At 38.2% G+C, this 19,747-nt stretch overlaps 3 protein-coding genes across 3 annotated transcripts; 2 read left to right on the top strand and 1 right to left on the bottom strand.

Annotated features, from left to right (window-relative positions):
• Positions 1-6,115: 6,115 nt before the first annotated feature.
• LOC134796490 (uncharacterized) lies at positions 6,116-6,880 on the top strand. Its single transcript, XM_063768682.1, has one exon. The coding sequence runs from the start codon at positions 6,116-6,118 to the stop codon at positions 6,878-6,880; it is 765 nt and encodes a 254-aa protein (XP_063624752.1).
• A 961-nt stretch (positions 6,881-7,841) lies between these two features.
• On the bottom strand, positions 7,842-18,742 carry LOC134796388 (putative inorganic phosphate cotransporter). The gene is made up of 8 exons (XM_063768580.1): positions 18,536-18,742; positions 17,472-17,610; positions 13,467-13,690; positions 13,056-13,208; positions 10,981-11,113; positions 9,787-9,908; positions 8,937-9,059; positions 7,842-8,035 (listed from the first exon to the last, which is right to left on the bottom strand). Exons 2-8 carry the CDS (start codon positions 17,590-17,592, stop codon positions 7,859-7,861), a joined length of 1,053 nt encoding a protein of 350 aa, XP_063624650.1. The 5' UTR covers positions 17,593-17,610; positions 18,536-18,742; the 3' UTR covers positions 7,842-7,858.
• LOC134796409 (probable NADH dehydrogenase [ubiquinone] 1 alpha subcomplex subunit 12) lies at positions 11,804-12,419 on the top strand. The gene has a single exon (XM_063768610.1). It carries the CDS (start codon positions 11,883-11,885, stop codon positions 12,375-12,377), a length of 495 nt encoding a protein of 164 aa, XP_063624680.1. The 5' UTR covers positions 11,804-11,882; the 3' UTR covers positions 12,378-12,419.
• Positions 18,743-19,747: the final 1,005 nt, after the last annotated feature.

Below are 19,747 nucleotides of genomic sequence, written 5' to 3'. Positions count from 1 at the left end.
CTCAGTGATAGATAGGTGATAGTTAGTACATACTACCTATAATAGTATGTACTAAATATCACCTATATATATATATATATATATATACAGGGTGATTCATGAGACGTGAGCAGGACTAATCCTGCACACTCAGTAACTGATAATTGATCGATCACCGTCGTATTTAGGTGCAACAACCACACTTTTTCCTATTTTTTAACTTTTTAGTAAGGACAAATTTAATTCTCTGTGTCTACGACAACAAGACACCGCGCGGGGCGCGGGCGCGCGGGGTACGGACCCCACCACACTCCATTAGCTCCAGCGGCAGCCACAACGCCGCACGCGTCTTACATACTATTTAAATCAACCCTTCAAACCCTTGTATCAGTTTCGGATATTAAATCCCTATTTCATACGTACATCAAGATCTTTTACTTGCACCTTAATCGCCTGCAAGTTTTTGGCGACCGTGACAGGACATTTCACCTCAAGACATCTGCGGGTACGCGACTTAGCAACAGGGAAGGCAGAACGTTCGAGAAGCGCGAACAAAGAAACTGCGGAGCGCGACCTTTGGACTGCATGCCACGCGGGTCTCCACGGCGATCTACTTCCAGGGGAGTGCCCAATTCTTATCCTATCTTAACCTATCCTAGTTTTAATTTTTGTGCTTAGTGTACTTTATTCCAAAAGAAAATAATAATAAAAATTTTTATTAAATTTTTAGATTCCGGTAATCATCTTTCTCATCTTGAGTGCATTCTTCGCCTATGTTGCTACGCGCCTATATAATATTTACAGCATTAAAAACTACTTATAATAGTAAAACATTTCAAGCCTAAAAGCATTTAATCCGTTGGCCTGCTAGAGCTAATCAACCTTATAATATAAGTCATAAAGTGCTATTTGCATTGCATCTTGAATTTGCACTGCTTAAAAGTATAATCAGTTGTTTACGTAAAATAAGAAGTGCTTGTGCACCGAACACGCCTTTGTTCACGCTTTCTTTACACAAAGCATTCCTTAAACATTATTTCGCTAAGCCATTTCATAAAAGCAATTATTTTAAGTAACTTTAAATTAGTTTATTTAGGTGTTTACAACTAAATAAATATTTTCTCACACTATTAAAGAGAGTGTTTATTCCTCATAGGTCCAAACCATTAGATACCTTATTTACTTGCATCATAGCTCATTTCGCTTCGGGCCGACATTTCCAGGATAAATCTTTCGGACTGACTGCGCTCGCGTCGGCTGTGCCTAGCAACTCGCCGCAGTGCCGACCTACTTCGCGTCAGCTGTTCGAGCGAGACTTGACCTACTTTCGCGCGGCGTCTACGCGCACCTGGAACTCCTGCCTGGTTTGATGCACAGTTTTCTTATCTTGTTTATTGATTGCCCTTCACTAGATCTTGTTTGTTACCGTTTTTGTGTTGGGTCATTATTTATCCATTTCAACTTTAGTGCCTCGCATATACCTAAATATTAAATATAAATTTACATAATGGCTACACCCACATCATCTCCTCACGGTGGTGTAGACATAGGTGCGCTTGAAAATGAATTAAAGCTTAAAGATTTAATTAAACAGCGCGGTTCGATTAGAGGTAGACTGACACATTTTGAACAATTTATTGAAGAGTTGAAAAGGATAAAACCTGACCAAATTTCCGAAGCGCAATTTAATGAATTGAATTTGCGAAGTGTAAAAATGGAAGCATTATTCTGTGATTTTGAAAAATGTCAAAGTCAAATAGAACTATCTTATCCTAACCCAGATGAACAAATTCGAGAAAGAGAGAAAACTGAAAAACGGTTTTACAGTGATATTGCCAGTGCTCAAACATTATTAAAATTGCGACCCATAAATAATGAGGATAAACAAAGTTCGTACAGTAGTTGCTCACGTCAGGATAACGTAAACGTAAAATTACCCGTTATCAAATTACCGATATTTGACGGCAATTATTTTTTGTGGTTGGAATTCCGCGATACGTTCGAGTCATTAATAAATAATAATGAAACTATCCCTGACATAAACAAGTTCCACTATTTACGATCGTCCTTACAAGGGAGCGCGGCACTTGTAATCAAGTCCATTGAATTTTCTTCACAAAATTACAAGGTCGCGTGGGAATTGTTATGTCAGAGGTATAATAACAAGAAAATTCTTATTAATAATCACCTGAAGGCTCTCTTTAAAATAGAACCTTTAACCAGAGAATCACATAAATCATTAAGATACTTAATTGACCTTGTGACCAAAAACTTGAGGGCACTGACTACGCTTGGACAGCCGGTTGACCAATGGGATACGCTGATTATATTCATGGTGTCCAGTAAACTGGACTCGACCACCAGTGGTAAGTGGGAGGAGCACAGAAATAATCTCTCCGACTTGCCACTCTTGGACGAATTTATCGAGTTTCTTCGCAATCGAGCGGACATTTTAGAAACAACGTTAGCTAATAGACATGAAAAAAGCGTCTCTCATATTCCTAAAGATAGCCCACCAAAAACTGAACATAAGGGCTCATTCACACAAAATGAGCATAAAGGCTCATTCACACATAGTAAATTTTCAAAAAGTTTTCTCACGTCCAGTGGTCCTAAACCGGTAGGTTTATCGTGTCCAATGTGTAGTCAAGGTCACCGAATCCTAGACTGCGAATCATTCAAATCGTTACCGCTCGAAAACAAGTGGAGCGAAGCCTTAAAGTTAAATCTTTGCACCAACTGTTTACGACGCGGACATGAAGCACGTAATTGTAAATTAGGAGAGTGTAGATTATGTCATAAAAAGCATAATACATTACTGCATAAAGAAAATAACGTAACTAAACCCTTGCCTGCGACGACACCCACGGTTGGAACATCAAATGACCTTGAAGTAGTCAACCAATCGCATAGGGCTTTATCAGTCCGATCAGGTAAGCAGATCATGCTTGGTACCGCTTTAGTTAAGGTATCCAATCCCAATACAAAGGTAGAATATGTAGCACGCGCTGTCCTTGATGCAGGCAGCCAACCTTGCTTTATTACTGAAGACCTAAAAAATAAACTTGGATTAGGGAATCCTGAACCCGATTCTTTAGATATATCGGGCATTAAAAACATTAAACTTTCAGTATCCGATCGATGCGACGTAGTTGTCAGCTCCCTGTCCAATCAGTTCCAAGTGACCTTAAACTGCTTAGTCCTTGATGAAATTACAGATCAGTTGCCTAACTTACCCGTAGACCTTACTCAACTAAACATACCTAAACATATTCAGCTCGCTGATCCTGAATTCCATAAAGTTTCTGATATTGATATCTTGATAGGTGCCGAAATATTTTACGAATTATTAGGTTTCCAAAAAATACGTCTGGGCAAAAATAAGCCCCTTCTTGTAAACACAGAATTCGGCTGGATCGTAGCAGGTCCTTTAAGTCCAACTCATCTTCCTAATTCTAAACCGTCACAAAAACATCATTGTTTTTTCACAAAAGAAATAAGTGAAAAGTTGACCAGGTTCTGGAACCTTGAAGAACTTCCAGAAGCCAAAGCTCCCTTGTCAGCTGACGAGGAGTATTGTGAAGAGCACTTTAAAGCTCATACTTACCGTTTACCAGATGGCAGATTCTCAGTTCAGATGCCACTGAAAGAGAACCCTGAAAAGTCATTAGGCGACTCTTACCGAGGTGCTGCCAAGCGATTTTACACCTTAGAGAAAAAATTAAATAAAAATCCTAATTTGAAAAAACAATATAGTGATTTTATACATGAATACGAGTCTTTAGGTCATCTCACACGAATCGATAAGCCGAAATTCGGTTATTACCTAGCACATTTCTGCGTTATAAGAGAAAATAGTGAAAGTACGAAATTAAGAGTAGTCTTTGATGGCAGCATGAAAAGCGCCTCTTTAAAAAGCCTAAACGACATACAATATGTAGGCCCTGTGGTGCAAGACGATCTCTTCAATATTTTGATCAGGTTCCGTCAACATAAATACGTTTTTACGGGAGATATAGAAAAATGTTATCGCCAAATCCTAATTCATGATTCGCAACGAAACTTACAGTTAATATTGTGGCGCGAAGATGACACAAAGCCTTTAGAAGTGCTTCAATTAAATACTGTCTCCTACGGCACGGCCTCAGCACCGTTCTTAAGCACACGGTGCCTTTTAGAGCTCGCATTAGAATGCCCGGATCCTTTAGTATCTGAAGTCATAAAAAGTGATTGCTATATAGATGATATCTTAACAGGTGCGGATAGTAAAGAAACTTTGTCTCACATACTCAACGGAGTAGTAGGCACACTTAATTCGGCATGCTTTCCGGTGCATAAATTCCGTAGCAACTGTCCTGAAATATTTAAGGATTCAGCAGAATCTGACAATCTAAACCTAAGTAAACAGTCCAGTGTTCTAGGTGTACAGTGGACACCAAACACTGACAATCTTAGCTTTGCGATAGAACCAAGTCCTAAAGATGAAATTGTGACAAAGAGAACAATCTTATCTAACACTTGTAAGATATTTGACCCTCTTGGGCTCTTAAGTGCTTGCACTATAACACTTAAAATCTTACTTCAAAAACTGTGGTCTCTCAAGTTGACTTGGGATGAGGAGGTGCCCGCGGACATTAAGAAGACGTGGCTTAAACTACATAACGACTTGCATGCTTTGCTTTCAGTTTCTGTACCTAGACATGTACAATGCTCATCTCCTGTCGCTTGTGCGATCCATTGTTTTGTAGACGCGTCTAAAGACGCTTACGCAGCTTGCGTATACATACGCACCACGGATAGTTCAGACTTCATAACTGTCAGATTGCTTTGCGCAAAGACACGAGTCTGTCCCCTTCAAGTTCAGACTATACCGAGACTTGAATTGGCAGCAGCCTTATTGGGTGCTCGCCTCGTTTCCAAGGTCAGCGGAGCACTCCGTTGCTCCATACAGGAAAATGTTTTCTGGTCCGACTCCACTGTAGCACTTGGCTGGATAAAAACAAGTCCTAAAATACTTAAAACATTCGTGTGTAACAGAGTGAATGAGATTCGTGAGCTTACCTCGAGAGACTCGTGGCGACATGTACCTACTGATAAAAATCCCGCCGATTTGGCCTCGAGAGGAGTAGCTCCAAGTCTCCTTGTCGAGTCATCTTTGTGGTGGGAAGGTCCAGCTTTCCTGAAACATGACGAATCTCAATGGCCGCAAAACCCCACCACCGAGACCGCTTTACCTGAAATAAAAGTATTACAATCAACATTAAATCAAAACAATGAAACTAAGAACTTAATTGACATAAAAAAATATTCAAGTTCATTACGCTTAAAAAGAATAATTGCGTATGTACACAGATTTATAAGTAATTGTAAAATCAAAGAAAAACATAATCGATCAGTTGGACCCCTTAAAGAAAACGAACTTAGTTCAGCCTTAACTTACCTTATAAAACTAGCTCAGTCAGAGTCCTTTAAAGAGGAACTTAACCTAATAAAAAATAATAAAAAACTTACCTCGTCCCATATGTTACAGCTATCTCCGTTCCTTGATGACGTCGGCGTGCTGAGAGTAGGTGGTCGGCTTAACAATAGCGAATATAGTTATGATAAAAAACATCCGGTGTTACTACACGCTAAACACTACTTAACGAAATTGTTGATGCGAGCCGAGCATCTACGCTTACTGCATGCTGGCCCTCAGCTACTCCTGGCAAGCTTCAAAGACCAGTTTTGGCCCCTGGGAGGTAGAACGTTGGCACGAAGCATATATCACCGCTGCGTAATATGCACTCGTCTTAGAGCCAAAGCCATGGAGCCGCTGATGGGCCACCTGCCAGCTAGTAGAATCACTCCTAACTTCCCCTTTGCTATAACGGGAACAGATTTCTGTGGTCCATTTCCAATTTCAAGCAAAATAGGACGCGGAAATCGAATAAGCAAATGCTACATTTGCATATTTATTTGTTTTTGGACTAAGGCAGTCCATTTAGAAACTGTTAGTGACCTTAGTGCTAAAGCATTCATTGCCTGCCTTCGCAGATTCATTTCGCGTAGAGGAAGACCTAGTAAAATCTATTGCGATAACGGTACTAATTTTGTTGGTGCAAACAATGAACTGGGACGAGCATTACAGGCAGGCATGAGGTCCATATATAATTACACAGCCGAAGAGCGCATCCAGTTCATATTCAATCCCCCTTATGCCCCCACATTCGGCGGACTGTGGGAGGCCAATGTTAAATGCTTAAAATATCATTTAAAAAGAACAATAGGTAACTCTAGCTTAACGTTTCTGGAGTTAAGTACCCTTTGCACAGAAGTTGAAGCGGTCCTTAACTCCCGACCCCTTACCCCTCTTACATGTAATCCCAGCGACCTTTCTCCCCTCTCACCAGGGCACTTCCTCATCGGGCGTCCTCTGACTTCGCTGGCGTCCCCTCCTGCTGCATCCGGAAAGGGCATAAAGACGCGCTATCAGCTGCTCGAGTCCCTGCGTGACAGTTTTGCGAAGAGGTGGAAAAACGAGTACCTCTCAGAGCTACAAAAACGAACAAAATGGAGACATCCCTACAGAGATCTCAAGGAAGGCGCTATGGTAGTGTTCAAAGAGGATAACCTACCTCCCATGAGATGGAAACTTGCACGTGTCCATCGACTATACTATTGCAAGGACGGAATCGCCAGGGTAGGCGATTTTAGAACCATCAGAGGGATCGAACGACGGGCACTAAATAAGGTGTGCCCCCTCCCTGATGACGATGATGAGATGTTGGAAGAAGCTTCAGCGCCAGCCAGTACTACCGACCCCTCAGCTTCCTCCAACGGCCCCCCAGCATGTCTACGACAACAAGACACCGCGCGGGGCGCGGGCGCGCGGGGTACGGACCCCACCACACTCCATTAGCTCCAGCGGCAGCCACAACGCCGCACGCGTCTTACATACTATTTAAATCAACCCTTCAAACCCTTGTATCAGTTTCGGATATTAAATCCCTATTTCATACGTACATCAAGATCTTTTACTTGCACCTTAATCGCCTGCACTCTGCAATCATGGTTACCCTACAAGACCTAATTAATAAACATAAAACCTCTTTAAAGTCTTGACCATAATGACAGCATTTTGATTACGAAGAAAATAAACTGTCAAACTTGAGTGAGATACGAGTTTTCAAAAGTAAAGACCGTGATGACATTCAATTTGACCACATTCCACCAATTTGACCATTTGATTTGATTTATCGATAGTTTATTATTCTAATTTTAGGGTGACCATGCATGTCGTAAATATATTAATAACTTTTTTTTTAACACGACTAGAAAATTAACGTTAACCTCACTAATACTCATACGAAACAGTTGCTTATAATTTACGAAATGCGCAGTGTTAGTCCTGCTCACGTCTCCTGAATCACCCTGTATAGTCCTCCTCATCCATTTCGATGTCGGCGACCTCAGCAATTACGGAATACGCCTGTTATGGGCCCTAATGTGGCTGGCCAGGCCGAACTTGGTTGGTGTGGTTTGGTGTGGTGTGGTGGTGGTGTGGAAAGTACAAATAGCCAGACTCAGAAATAGTAAAAATCGGCAGACTAGCTGTTTTGTACAGAACATTGTTAAATGCTCTCTGGCTTTATCGACCGTAGGTACTGTTTGGACAAAACAAAGAAAAATATTTTGATTGAAAATGTAAAATAATGTGTGATGGACAGAAAAACATTTTATTTGAAAATGAATCCTAAGTCAAATTCTTTTATATACAAGTATCACAAACAAACAACACAAAGATATTTAACGTGAGTATACATTCATGTTAAGAGGTTTAACAATCATTATGCTTTAATAACTAACACTAAATTAACACCATTTTGAAATAATTAAATCATGTAGTATGTAGCATTGGATTTTCTTCTCCTGTCACTACATTTTTTCTCGTTTCTTCTTCAGGGTCATTCCATTTTTGAACTTCAGCTGAGCCAATTGAGACGTATATCAAATAAGTTACCAAATAAACCCCACTTACTATGAAAAATAACTTCGCCCAAAGATGCTGGCTTGTCTGTAATAAAAAAAATAGTATTTTGACTTATTTCAAATAAATTATTGAATGGTTTCCAAACTCTCTTTATGACTGGCAATATTAAAAATAAACAATATTTATTCATACGTACATACATATACGTACATAGGCCGAGCTATACTATATTATATTATAGTATAGCTCGACCTAGAGGTAGAGAGAAAAATGTTCAATTTTATTGTAATGATATAAACCCGACTTCACTTTCATTAATAATTATATTTTAATAATTTAAGTGACGACTTAACACAAACGACTTGTGGACCAAGAAAACTACCGAGTGGACACCAAACATTGTGCGGCGTCACGGCAGACCTCGAAGGAGATGGCGGCACGATCTTGACGTCTTTCGGAAAGATTGGCCTAATATTGCTATAGAACGAGACGTGTGGAAGAAAGAGAGCGAGGCCTTTGCCAGTGGGACACAACAGGCTAACAATTAAAAATAAATAATAATTTAAGTTATTTATCAATCCAATATTTGGTGCTCGAGCAATGACAATAATATCTATCAGTTATGTCATTGATATTTTTAACTTGGACGACATTATTGACGACCGGTCTGGCCTAGTGGGTAGTGACCCTGCCTGTGAAGCCGATGGTCCCGGGTTCGAATCCTGGTAAGGGCATTTATTTGTATGATGATACAAATATTTGTTCCTGAGTCATGGTTGTGTTCTATGTATTTAAGTATTTATATATTATATATATCGTTGTCTGAGTACCCACAATACAAACTTTCTTGAGCTTACCGTGGGACTTAGTCAATTTGTGTAAAAATGTCCTATAATATTTATTCATTTGTTTCATTCAGTGTCTGTCTGTTTAACGAGATTGACTATCATTTGGCCATATTTCATATACAATCAAAAATACTTACAACGTCCTCATTAAGTACGAATCCAGCGACTACAGGTGCCATGGAGCCAAATACTTGTGTTGTAAAGTTGCTAATGCTTATAATAGTGCCAGCAAAGTTTGGAGCTAAATCGATGACGTTTACCTGTCAACAAAAAATAGTAAGATTCCAAGCCAAAGACAAACTACATATGGACAGTTTTAAATATTTTATTACTTTAAATGGTTAACACACAGCATTATTGTTTGACCGGTGAAGATTATAGGATGAATCACGCTAGACCGGGCCGTGCCCGGACCGAGACGTCCGACATGTAATTTCCTATGACGGCTGATTGGTGATCACGTGGTGCCATAGAAAACGAGGCGCCAGAAGCTCCGGCCTGGCCCCGGTCCGGTCTCTAACGTGAGTAATTATTTAATAGGGTATTATACTGTATTTAAAATAAATTATTTTACACCATGCATGAAATAATTTAAAGCACCAGATAATTATTAGAAAAACACAGATAGGAGTTTTTTTTAAACACAAGTTCTATTTAATAAATCGAATAGAAATATAAAAAGTAGGTGAGTTGACCGTGACGTCACGATGTAATGTTTCATATAAATTCCATATTAGCAAATCGTTTTGACAGTTCCATAAAAGTAACTGATTTGACTAGTAGGAAAATACCCTATTGTTTATTATTTATTCATGGAGTTCCAACAGCTAATCGGGATTACTCGTTTTTCGTTTCTCTGTCTTTGATAATTCTTTCGAAATACGCAATCTAGGTATATAATCAGTAGCCTGAATAAAAACCAAGAGATTATGTTTACATTTAAATCAAGCACTTCTCTGATTAATAATGCAATTAAAATTTACTTACGAAAAATCCCGAAAACACTGCCGGCTCACAAGCGCAAGTGATGATAAGAATCGTCTCCACGACAACAATGTCTTTCTTCACGTAGGCGAGAGACAATAGTCCTAATATCGTTGGTATAGTACCTGAAAGCGAAAACATATCGGTCTTAGAAATAGCTAAGTTGTCAATCGTCAATGAATCGATTATTAATTTTAAATGGTATGTAATTGTCAAAATGTTCATTAGGTTAATATGGTCGACTACTTATGGCTGTATATTTTTAACAGTTTGATGAAATAATTCAATAACTTAAGAGTCCGCAGCAGGCTCGCTTCCCATACAAATATTAAAACAACGTGTTGGATTGTAATAAAACTTTGCACATACAATAACATGAGGTAACTACCTATATCTATGCTTGTATTTAGTTTATATAGATCCAGCTTATAAAACAAACTAAATAGAGCAAAAACAAGTTTTGTATGAAAAACTTTAATTCGCTTTTTTCTTCTTTTTTGTACCTTTTATCTGAAGCTATATTAACTGATTTTATTACAGTCATAGATATAACTTACCCTATTGTAAGTACAAAGTTTCAGAGTAATCTAGATAGTCGTTTTAAAATGAGAGCGTAACTACGTTTGTATGGAAAACTGAGCCGCCTGCGGACTCCATACTGATCTCTACAAAAAAAATGCGTATGATATAACGAATAACGAGTGATGTATGACGATGTGGCGATTAGTTGAAGATTGAGGAGGCGTTTGCCCAGCAGTCTGACACAAAATTAGAGATGCAACGGATAGTTATTTGGCCGGGTACCGGATATTCGGTATCCGGCCGCCGAATATTCGGCCCGCGGAACTATACCTAGATTTCGATTTTTCAGGTGCGCAGTGTGCAGGTTTTTTGCCTGTTTCGTAGCGAACGTTCGCGCGGGCTCATTTCTAGGTTCGAAATGGGTGCGCGTGCAAGTGAGTGGAATGTTTAAATTGTTTTAAAATAATAAACGAGTACGATTATGACCGTGACTGTTTCTTATTCCAATTTTGTTTACTCCGAAATCAAGCACTGTTACTATCCGGTATCCGGCCGGATAGTAGGCCACTATCCGGTAGCCGGCCGGTTGTTAAAATAAAGGCCGGATAGGCCGGATACCGGATAGTAACCGAATATCCGGTGCATCTCTAAAGGATATATTATTTAAAAAAATACCTATACTTTGAGCTAATTTTCTAGCATTGGTGACAGAGAGCCACTTCTTGGCAATAATCATATCGATGAACCAACTAAAGAAAAAGTTGGTAAACCACATAACAAGGAAAGGTAATGCTGTCAGAAGGCCGTTCTGAAAACAATTAAAATATTGATAAATGTTTTTAGCTATATCATCCTGAGTTTCATGGGCAATTGTTTGTTCTTAATTAAAATTCTATGATTCAATAAAATCTGAATTAAATTTTGAATACCTCCGTAAAACAAAATCAACACATACACAAGCATTTATATTCAGACAAATGGGCTTTATGTTTGGAATTTAGGATACTTAATGCGGCCAGCCTTCTGGGCACCCTACCTACGGACTACGACTTTAAGCAGGCCACTGACGAGCCTTCCAAATGGATGCCGTTACAATGGATTCATCCAAATGGACGGCATCCTAATACTTATTAAACATTGTACGTTTTTGACATTCACGGACCGATTTTGGATTGCAGCCACTCTATTTGGACTGTTGGAAGGCTCGTCAGTGGCCACCTTTAGGGCAAATTTTTTATTTATAAGTTTTAGTGTTTTTATTATACTGTAAAAATGTTATTATATATATTATTAAAAAAAAATTGATACACATAATTATGTATAATCGGAAGTCGATAAATGAGAAGTCCCTATGACAGCTCAAAAATGCTACGAGAATTCCGGATTCTGATAATAATACTCAAATATAAAACCTAAATAAACCTCTTTACAATAGTAGACCAGCAGAATACGTCACACTCCTGTCAATATTTTTTTTTTCAATCAATGTCAAACTGAAGTCACACAGCCTTCACAAATCTCAAAACAAAACCCAAAGGAATATAATCTTGTTACAAACAATTCGTTTAAAGTAAAAGATGTCACTGTCTGAATATCATCAGATCAGCAAATTGAAGCACTTTTTCGCCACCGTCCGCGCGAATGGCGGGTTTAAAAACACTCTGTATAAGTTGTGGAGATTTGATACTTTTAAGCATGGCTGCCTGATGGGCTGGGACGTAAACGGCAACAAATACTACGAGAACCAGCGGTACATGATCGGCCGCAGCCGTTGGGTGGAGTACGCGGAACACTACAAATGGGAGTATGAGGGCTCTCAGGTGACCCCAGAATGGTTTGGCTGGCTCCACTACATGACGGACCAGGTGCCGTGCTGCAACCCCATCAAGTACTGTATGCGAGAGTCGGACTGCCACAACCGGTGGCTCCTGCCTCCTGAGGAGAACATGACGGGCACTACACGCCAGTACTACCCGTACTCCACCACCAGGCAGGCCGTCACGGTGTGGGACGGTTCGTCTCTATGCGAGTTGCCCTGTCCCCCCGTTTGCTGCGATAGTAAACAGTCGTAAATTTCGTAATCACTTCCAACTGAAAACGTAATTAATCTTGACAATTATTAAATAGTGACACAATAAAGAGATACTTTCGAATGTGGATACTTAATATAGCTAATTGATTGTAATAAAAATTTCGTTTCCAAAGGATATATCCGTACATTTACACAGCAGTAAATTTTGAGGTATATTTTTATTATAATTCATTGACTATTTTCTAAAATAGCTAATAAACAAAGTACGTATATCCTCGTCCTACCCGATGTTCTCAATAACGCTCATTTTTAGTGTACCGCACAAAACGTTGTTCGCGGTACACTTATGGGATCACTTCGGTCTTGCAAATCATGTATTTTTGTGTGGTACCTGCCGAGTACTTAATACCAAAATCGGAACAAGTTTATACTTTTTATCTTTAGGTATATAAACAAAAGTAAACAAAATCTATCCTCAAATGGCTCCTTAAGCCAGTTGAGGGTAGATGAAAACATTACATGATCAAACAATGTAGGTTAAAGTCAGGTCGTTCAGTGACTGATCCAGGCGCTTTTGTATTTGGTTGGTTAAGCAATAAATGTTATAACTACCCGAAAATGTAGAAATTGTTTGTTTACTTTTATTTCAATACCTAAAGATACATTACAGAGTATAGGCAGCACGAGGATATTGGCATAAAATACATTATCAACTTACAATTTTTATATCAACCTCCATTACTTTGTCCATAAAGGAAGGAATCTCGGAGTACATTGTTATCTGAAACCACCCCTGGCCGACATGGGCTATTGCGACAGCGATCACCCCTCTACAGCATAGTAACTTTTTCCAAGGAACTTTGAGATGTTTCTGAAATGTGAAATTGTTTATTTTATTTTAATTCATTCCAATTGTTGCATAAATTGAAATGTGTATTTATAGGTATAGGAGCAGCATTTAAATCTTCAGTAGGATTATTAAAAAATCAAAGTTGTATTCGTTTTTTAACAAGCAAATCAGAACTGATAAAATTGGCAATTTTACTAAGATGGTGAATGGTTCTAAATCTCTGTTCCTATGAAATGACTAAATCTACAAAAAGTAGTAGAAGAAGAAGGAATGCCTGACCTTTCTTTTTTCCTCAGTATTTCTCAGAGACTCTTCGATGTATTGTCTCTCAGCAACAGAAATTCGCGGATGTTGTCCCGGTGAGTCAGCTCCTAGGAGGCAGAAAATGATCGCGACGAACAGTGATAAAAGCCCATAAAAGCGGAAAACTCCCGGCCATCCAACAGGCGAAGCTGCTAAATAGCCTGTCAATAGCAGCCCCACAACGGTACCTAAAGGTTGCCCTAAAAGTAAAAACCTTTTATAATGTTTTCGGCGTAAACAGCTGACAACTGGAACTGGAACTGGTTAGGACAGTATTCAATAAACAAAAGCATAGTGATACGGTTGCACCAACCACAGTGAATGAAATGATAAACATAACTCATCTGAGAACTGAAACTTCAAATATTTTCTACCAACATTTAGTTACGATTACAGACAAGGTGAAATTTATAGAGTGCATGTAGACAGTAAATAAGGAGTTTTTCGATTGAAATATTACATTATCGTAGTACGAAAAAAAAAGTCATCAAGCCACGATAATTATCTATATACATATAATAAAACTGAAGACGGTCGAAAGTCTGTACATGGAAGATATTTGAAAAAAAGTTGGCTGGGGATACTTAGAATCGATAACAGAACACGTTCCAAAAGTTTTTAGAATTTTTGTCTGTTTGTCTGTTTATCTGTTTATCTGTTTGTCTGTTTATTTGAACGCGCATCACGTGAAAACGGCTGAACGGATTTTGATGAAACCTTTACTAATCTGTCGAGAAAATCCCCGGCCAGGTTATAGGCTTTAAAAATTCAACCCCTAAAAGGGGGGGTAGCCATAACACTCGATTGACTTAAGTTTGCCCCTGAATCTTATGGCGCTACTTAGGAAGGAGGGGCAAACTTTTTTCAAATATGTGCTACCACTATTGAGTACCCTGGTAAACTAACAGATGGAGCTGAATTTAATACGTTGTGACATGAATAAGCCACCGACGAAAGATTTTGCCAAATTAACTCTAAGTTTAGAAGACACGGATATCAACAAAATAATTGAATAATTATGTTGATTTAATAAATTTATAATATATCGAGAAATGTACGCGCTCGCTTCGCTCGCGTTTTCAATAACTTTCTAAGATATGGCGACTGCAGCAGCATTACTCTGTTGCAACGTTGCTGCTGCAGCACTGTCAATTTTCGTGATAAAATGATGTGACCGACTTCCATACTAATAGTAAAAATTTACAACTGTCTAACTGCCTATCAAATTGGGTTTTTATTTCGAAAAATTTTCGCGCTCGCTTCGCTCGCGTTTTCTATTACTTTCTAAGATATGGCGACTGCAGCAGCATTACTCTGTTGCAACGTTACTGCTGCAGCACTGTCAATTTTCGTGATAAAATTATGTGACTGATTTCCATACTAAAAGTAAAAATGTACAACTGTCTATCAAATTGCGTTTTTATATCGAAAAATTTTCGCGCTCGCTTCGCTCGCGTTTTTAATCACTTTCTAATATATGGCGACTGCAACAGCATTACTCTGTTGCAACGTTACTGCTGCAGTACTGTCAATTTCCGGATAAAATGATGTGACTGATTTCCATACTAAAAGTAAAAATGTACAACTGTCTATCAAATTGCGTTTTTATATCGAAAAATTTTCGCGCTCGCTTCGCTCGCATTTTCAACAACTTTCTAAGATATGGCGACTGCAGCAGCATTACTCTGTTGCAACGTTATTGTTGTAGCACTGTCAATTTTCGTGATAAAATGATGTGACTGATTTCCATACTAAAAGTAAAAATGTACAACTGTCTGTCAAATTGCGTTTTTATATCGAAAAATATTCGCGCTCGCTTCGCTCGCGTTTTTAATCACTTTCTAATATATGGCGACTGCAGCAGCATTACTCTGTTGCAACGTTACTGCTGCAGCACTGTCAATTTTCGTGATAAAATGATGTGACTGATTTCCAAACTAAAAGTAAAAATGTGCAACTGTCTATCAAATTGCGTTTTTATATCGAAAAATTTTCGCGCTCGCTTCGCTCGCATTTTCAACAACTTTCTAAGATATGGCGACTGCAGCAGCATTACTCTGTTGCAACGTTATTGTTGTAGCACTGTCAATTTTCGTGATAAAATGATGTGACTGATTTCCATACTAAAAGTAAAAATGTACAACTGTCTGTCAAATTGCGTTTTTATATCGAAAAATATTCGCGCTCGCTTCGCTCGCGTTTTTAATCACTTTCTAATATATGGCGACTGCAGCAGCATTACTCTGTTGCAACGTTACTGCTGCAGCACTGTCAATTTTCGTGATAAAATGATGTGACTGATTTCCAAACTAAAAGTAAAAATGTGCAACTGTCTATCAAATTGCGTTTTTATATCGAAAATTTTTTGCGCTCGCTTCGCTCGCGTTTCAATAACTTTCTAAGATATGGCGACTGCAGCAGCATTACTCTGTCGCAACGTTGCTGCTGCAGCACTGTCAATTTTCGTGATAAAATTATGTGACTGATTTCCATACTAAAAGTAAAAATGTACAACTGTCTATCAAATTGCCTATTTATATCCAAAAAATTACGCGCTCGCTTCGCTCGCGTTTTCGATCACTTTCCCAGATATGGCGACTGCAGCAGCATTACTCTGTTGCAACGTTACTGCTGTAGCACTGTCAATTTTCGTGATATGATGTGACTGATTTCCATACTAAAAGTAAAAATGTACAACTCTGTCTATCAAATTGCGTTTTTATATCGAAACATTTTCGCGCTCGCTTCGATCGCGTTTTCAATCACTTTCTAAGCTATGGCGACTGCAGCAGTATTAATCTGTTGCAACGTTATTGCTGCAGCACTGTCAATTTTCGTGATAAAATTATGTGACTGATATCCATACTAAAAGTAAAAATGTTCAACTGTCTATAAAATTGCGTTTTTATATCGAAAAATTTTCGCGCTTGCTTCGCTCGCGTTTTCAATGACATTCTAAGATGTGATAAAGGTGACATTCGGGTGGCGACTGCAGCAGCATTAGGTACTCTGTTGCAACGTTACTGCTGCGGCACTGTCAATTGTCGTGATAAAATGATGTGATTAATTTCCATTCTCAGCTGTAATGCGGCAATGTACGTCACTCAATTTACCAAAAAAATTCAATGTAATCTTGATGACCCTAGGGAGAGGGGGCACCATGGTCTAGAAATGCTTAGGGCATCAAAATATCTTAATCCGGCACTGGTCGTTAACGGAGTCAAATGATTTGGGACTCGCATTTTATACTCATTACCATGCATTCCCGAAAACAATCGAATCATTCCCGAAAGTCTCGCAACGCATTGAGGTTACAAGGGGCACGTGTCTTCCTCAGGAGCCTCAGGAGTCTGAAGAAGACCACGGTGAGTGGCGGTCTAGCCACAGGCAGGCCGCTTCACTTTCGCTCGCGCGCGTATACCTTACGGCTTACTGTATCGTCCGATATATACCTTGTACCTACTCTGTCGTTTAAATCACGTGTAAAATTTGAATAAGGGCGAAAAAACTATTGACTTTGGAGTGTAGTTTTATTTAGTGGTACCTAATTGTAAAATATTTTATCTGGACTACAGTCCTCTAGCATATCCATCTGTCAACTTTACCTACTTCAAGTTCCGCCTCCAGGGGAGAGGGAGAGAAATTAGGATTAGAAATTAGCCGCTTACTGACATAGACCGAATTCCACGCGGGCGGAGCCGCGGGCACAGCTAGTAAGCAATAATTACCTCCACTTCAGAGTAAAGGTCGAATACACGGTACCCGTTTCCCGTACGTTTCGTAGCAAAATCACATGACTTTATCATATGCGATAATTTCTAGGAGATTTGCGTATAAAACTATATGAATAAACTACCGTATAAAACTTGGTACGCGGTGGGCAAAGTTATGTTAAAAGGCAAATTTTTATATTATGTACTTTTTGAAGAAAGTGAAGAAATAAAACATGATTAAATATTTCAATTAGACAACAATGTTTACCTCCATATGCAAACGCAGTCAATTGGCTTCTTTCTTCTAACGGTGCCCATTTTCCAAATGCCCTGTGCATACCTGCTACGAAACAAGACTGGCCTAAGCCTTGAATCATCCGGAGAACCATGACAAATATCCAACCTGCCTGAAAATCATTATACAAGTTCTTATGAGAAAATAATTATGAAATGATTTAAATAAGTAAAAGCTGATAAAGAAATAAGAAACTATTTTTTTTTATAGCCTATTTGTGTGTCCTACCTACTGCTGGGCAAAGGCCTCCTCTCCCTTTCCAATCCTTCCTGAGCTGAGTAATAAACTATACAATACTACTTAAATAAATGAAATAGGAATTTTATGCCCTTTGAGGATTAATATAATAGTATTTTGTGCAACAGGTACATAATAAGGGTTCTTAAAATTCAAGGGCTGAAGTTAAAAAACGAAGTTGAGTTTAGTAAAGATATGCCCGAGAATTTTAAGACCTAATTATGAACCGTTGCACACAATATTTTTTCTAAGACCTAAAATTATAAATAAAATTAAAGTCAATAATTGTTTGTAGATCTATGCCTAGAAGTCAGAATTAAAGAAAAACAACAGTTGCATAATATTGTATGAATATTCCTAAGAACACTGCTGTTAGGATCCTAAGAACACTGCGCCGCGCCGCACTTCTTATGAAGTTATTCCGATCTCACTGTCAGACATTTAATCTACAAATAAAAGTGCTCGAGTAGAAAAAAATATATTAATTTATATTATAAGGTCTCAAAGCCTCCGAGTAAGGTTTAATGGTCAAAATTCTTTTCGTTGTCTTGTTTTTGACCACTCTGTGACGCTTGTATTTTTGTATTTCATCAAATTAATAAAAAAGTCGAGTGCTATTGCATGTCTTTCTAACTGTAGATTATAATTAACATGAGAAAAAATAAAAACTATAACCATTTTAACTATATTTCACCCCATACAAAAATCTCCGCTCCGTCACACTTTTTAGGGACATAAAACAAGACAACGAAAATAATTATGACCCTTAAGATTAAAAAGGATAACCGACTAAAACTCACGTGATAAGCCGCCCATGGAGTGAAAAAAGAAATTAATCCATTTATGACCAACGCGCCAGTAAGAAGGTACCGCGTACCAAACCGGTGAACGATTTGGCCTGCTGGTATCTGAAGGATTACGTATCCCAACCCAAATGAAGCCAAAATATAATCCTGTGACTTTTTATCCCATTGAAGTGTTGGAAACTGTTAAAAAATATCGAACAGTCAATACTATGGCAAAAAGTCTAGGCGTCAAAAGTTTGAATAATGTTGTTATACTTAGTTCGTTTGAAATTTGAAGCATATGTATTTTGTATAGAGTAAAAATTTATTTTTTCAGTGCACGTAGGTACATACACTATGAAACAATATTTATAAAGTTCCCTTACCGGTTCATGATAAAAAATTCCATTGAAAAATCCGACGTTTCCTATTTCTGTTTTATTTTCAGCTTCTTTTGTTAAATTCTTAATATTAGTGCGGTCATGATTACCATACATCATAGCCACCAAGGCTACTCCCATAAATGACCTTAAGCTGAATGCTGCCATATAGCAAAAAAACAACAGTATGGTCTGCTGATGTCGGTACCCGTACCCTAAAAATAATAAACAAACATTCCAATTTCATTCAAGGATTTTATTATTCATGAATTATTTCAACAATAGGTATATTAAATACATTTTAGTGTTCTTTACATGCCCCGCTCCAACTATGGTTCTCTGTTTGGCCTAAAGGTTGACTGGTAGAGAATGCCGTGTAGCATTAAGTCCGCCTTTTGTCACTGTATATTTTTACTGTGCAATAAAGTTGTTTACTGTCACATAAATAAAAGAATAAATAAATAAAATTAATGACTCAAATTTCTTGAAAATAATAATAAAAGTTTTCTGGTGTATCATCTAATGTAATATCTATATTTAGTACCTATACAAATTTAGTATTTTTAAGTACAGTCGAAAGTATTAATTTATGACCCATTTCGTAACTTGTCACAGTGACAAATAATATGAAAGTCGCTAGAGACCTCATACTATTGCCACTGTGACAAGGTACAAAATGGGTCGGAATAAAAATTTTCGACTGTATCTTTGGATAAACATTTTAGTTAAAAAAATCATTTTTATAGACAGTGACCTCTCCCAAAATAATTGAAAGTTACTTAAAATACGAGTAAGGAGAACAGTAGAAACGTTAAAATAGTTTTCGTAAACCATATAAACTTACCCA

This window comes from Cydia splendana, chromosome 13 (genome assembly GCF_910591565.1).
Source record: "Cydia splendana chromosome 13, ilCydSple1.2, whole genome shotgun sequence".
NCBI classification, from domain to species: domain Eukaryota; kingdom Metazoa; phylum Arthropoda; class Insecta; order Lepidoptera; family Tortricidae; genus Cydia; species Cydia splendana.
Note: the sequence above shows the minus strand (reverse complement) of the source record. Positions and strands in the feature narration are given on the sequence as shown.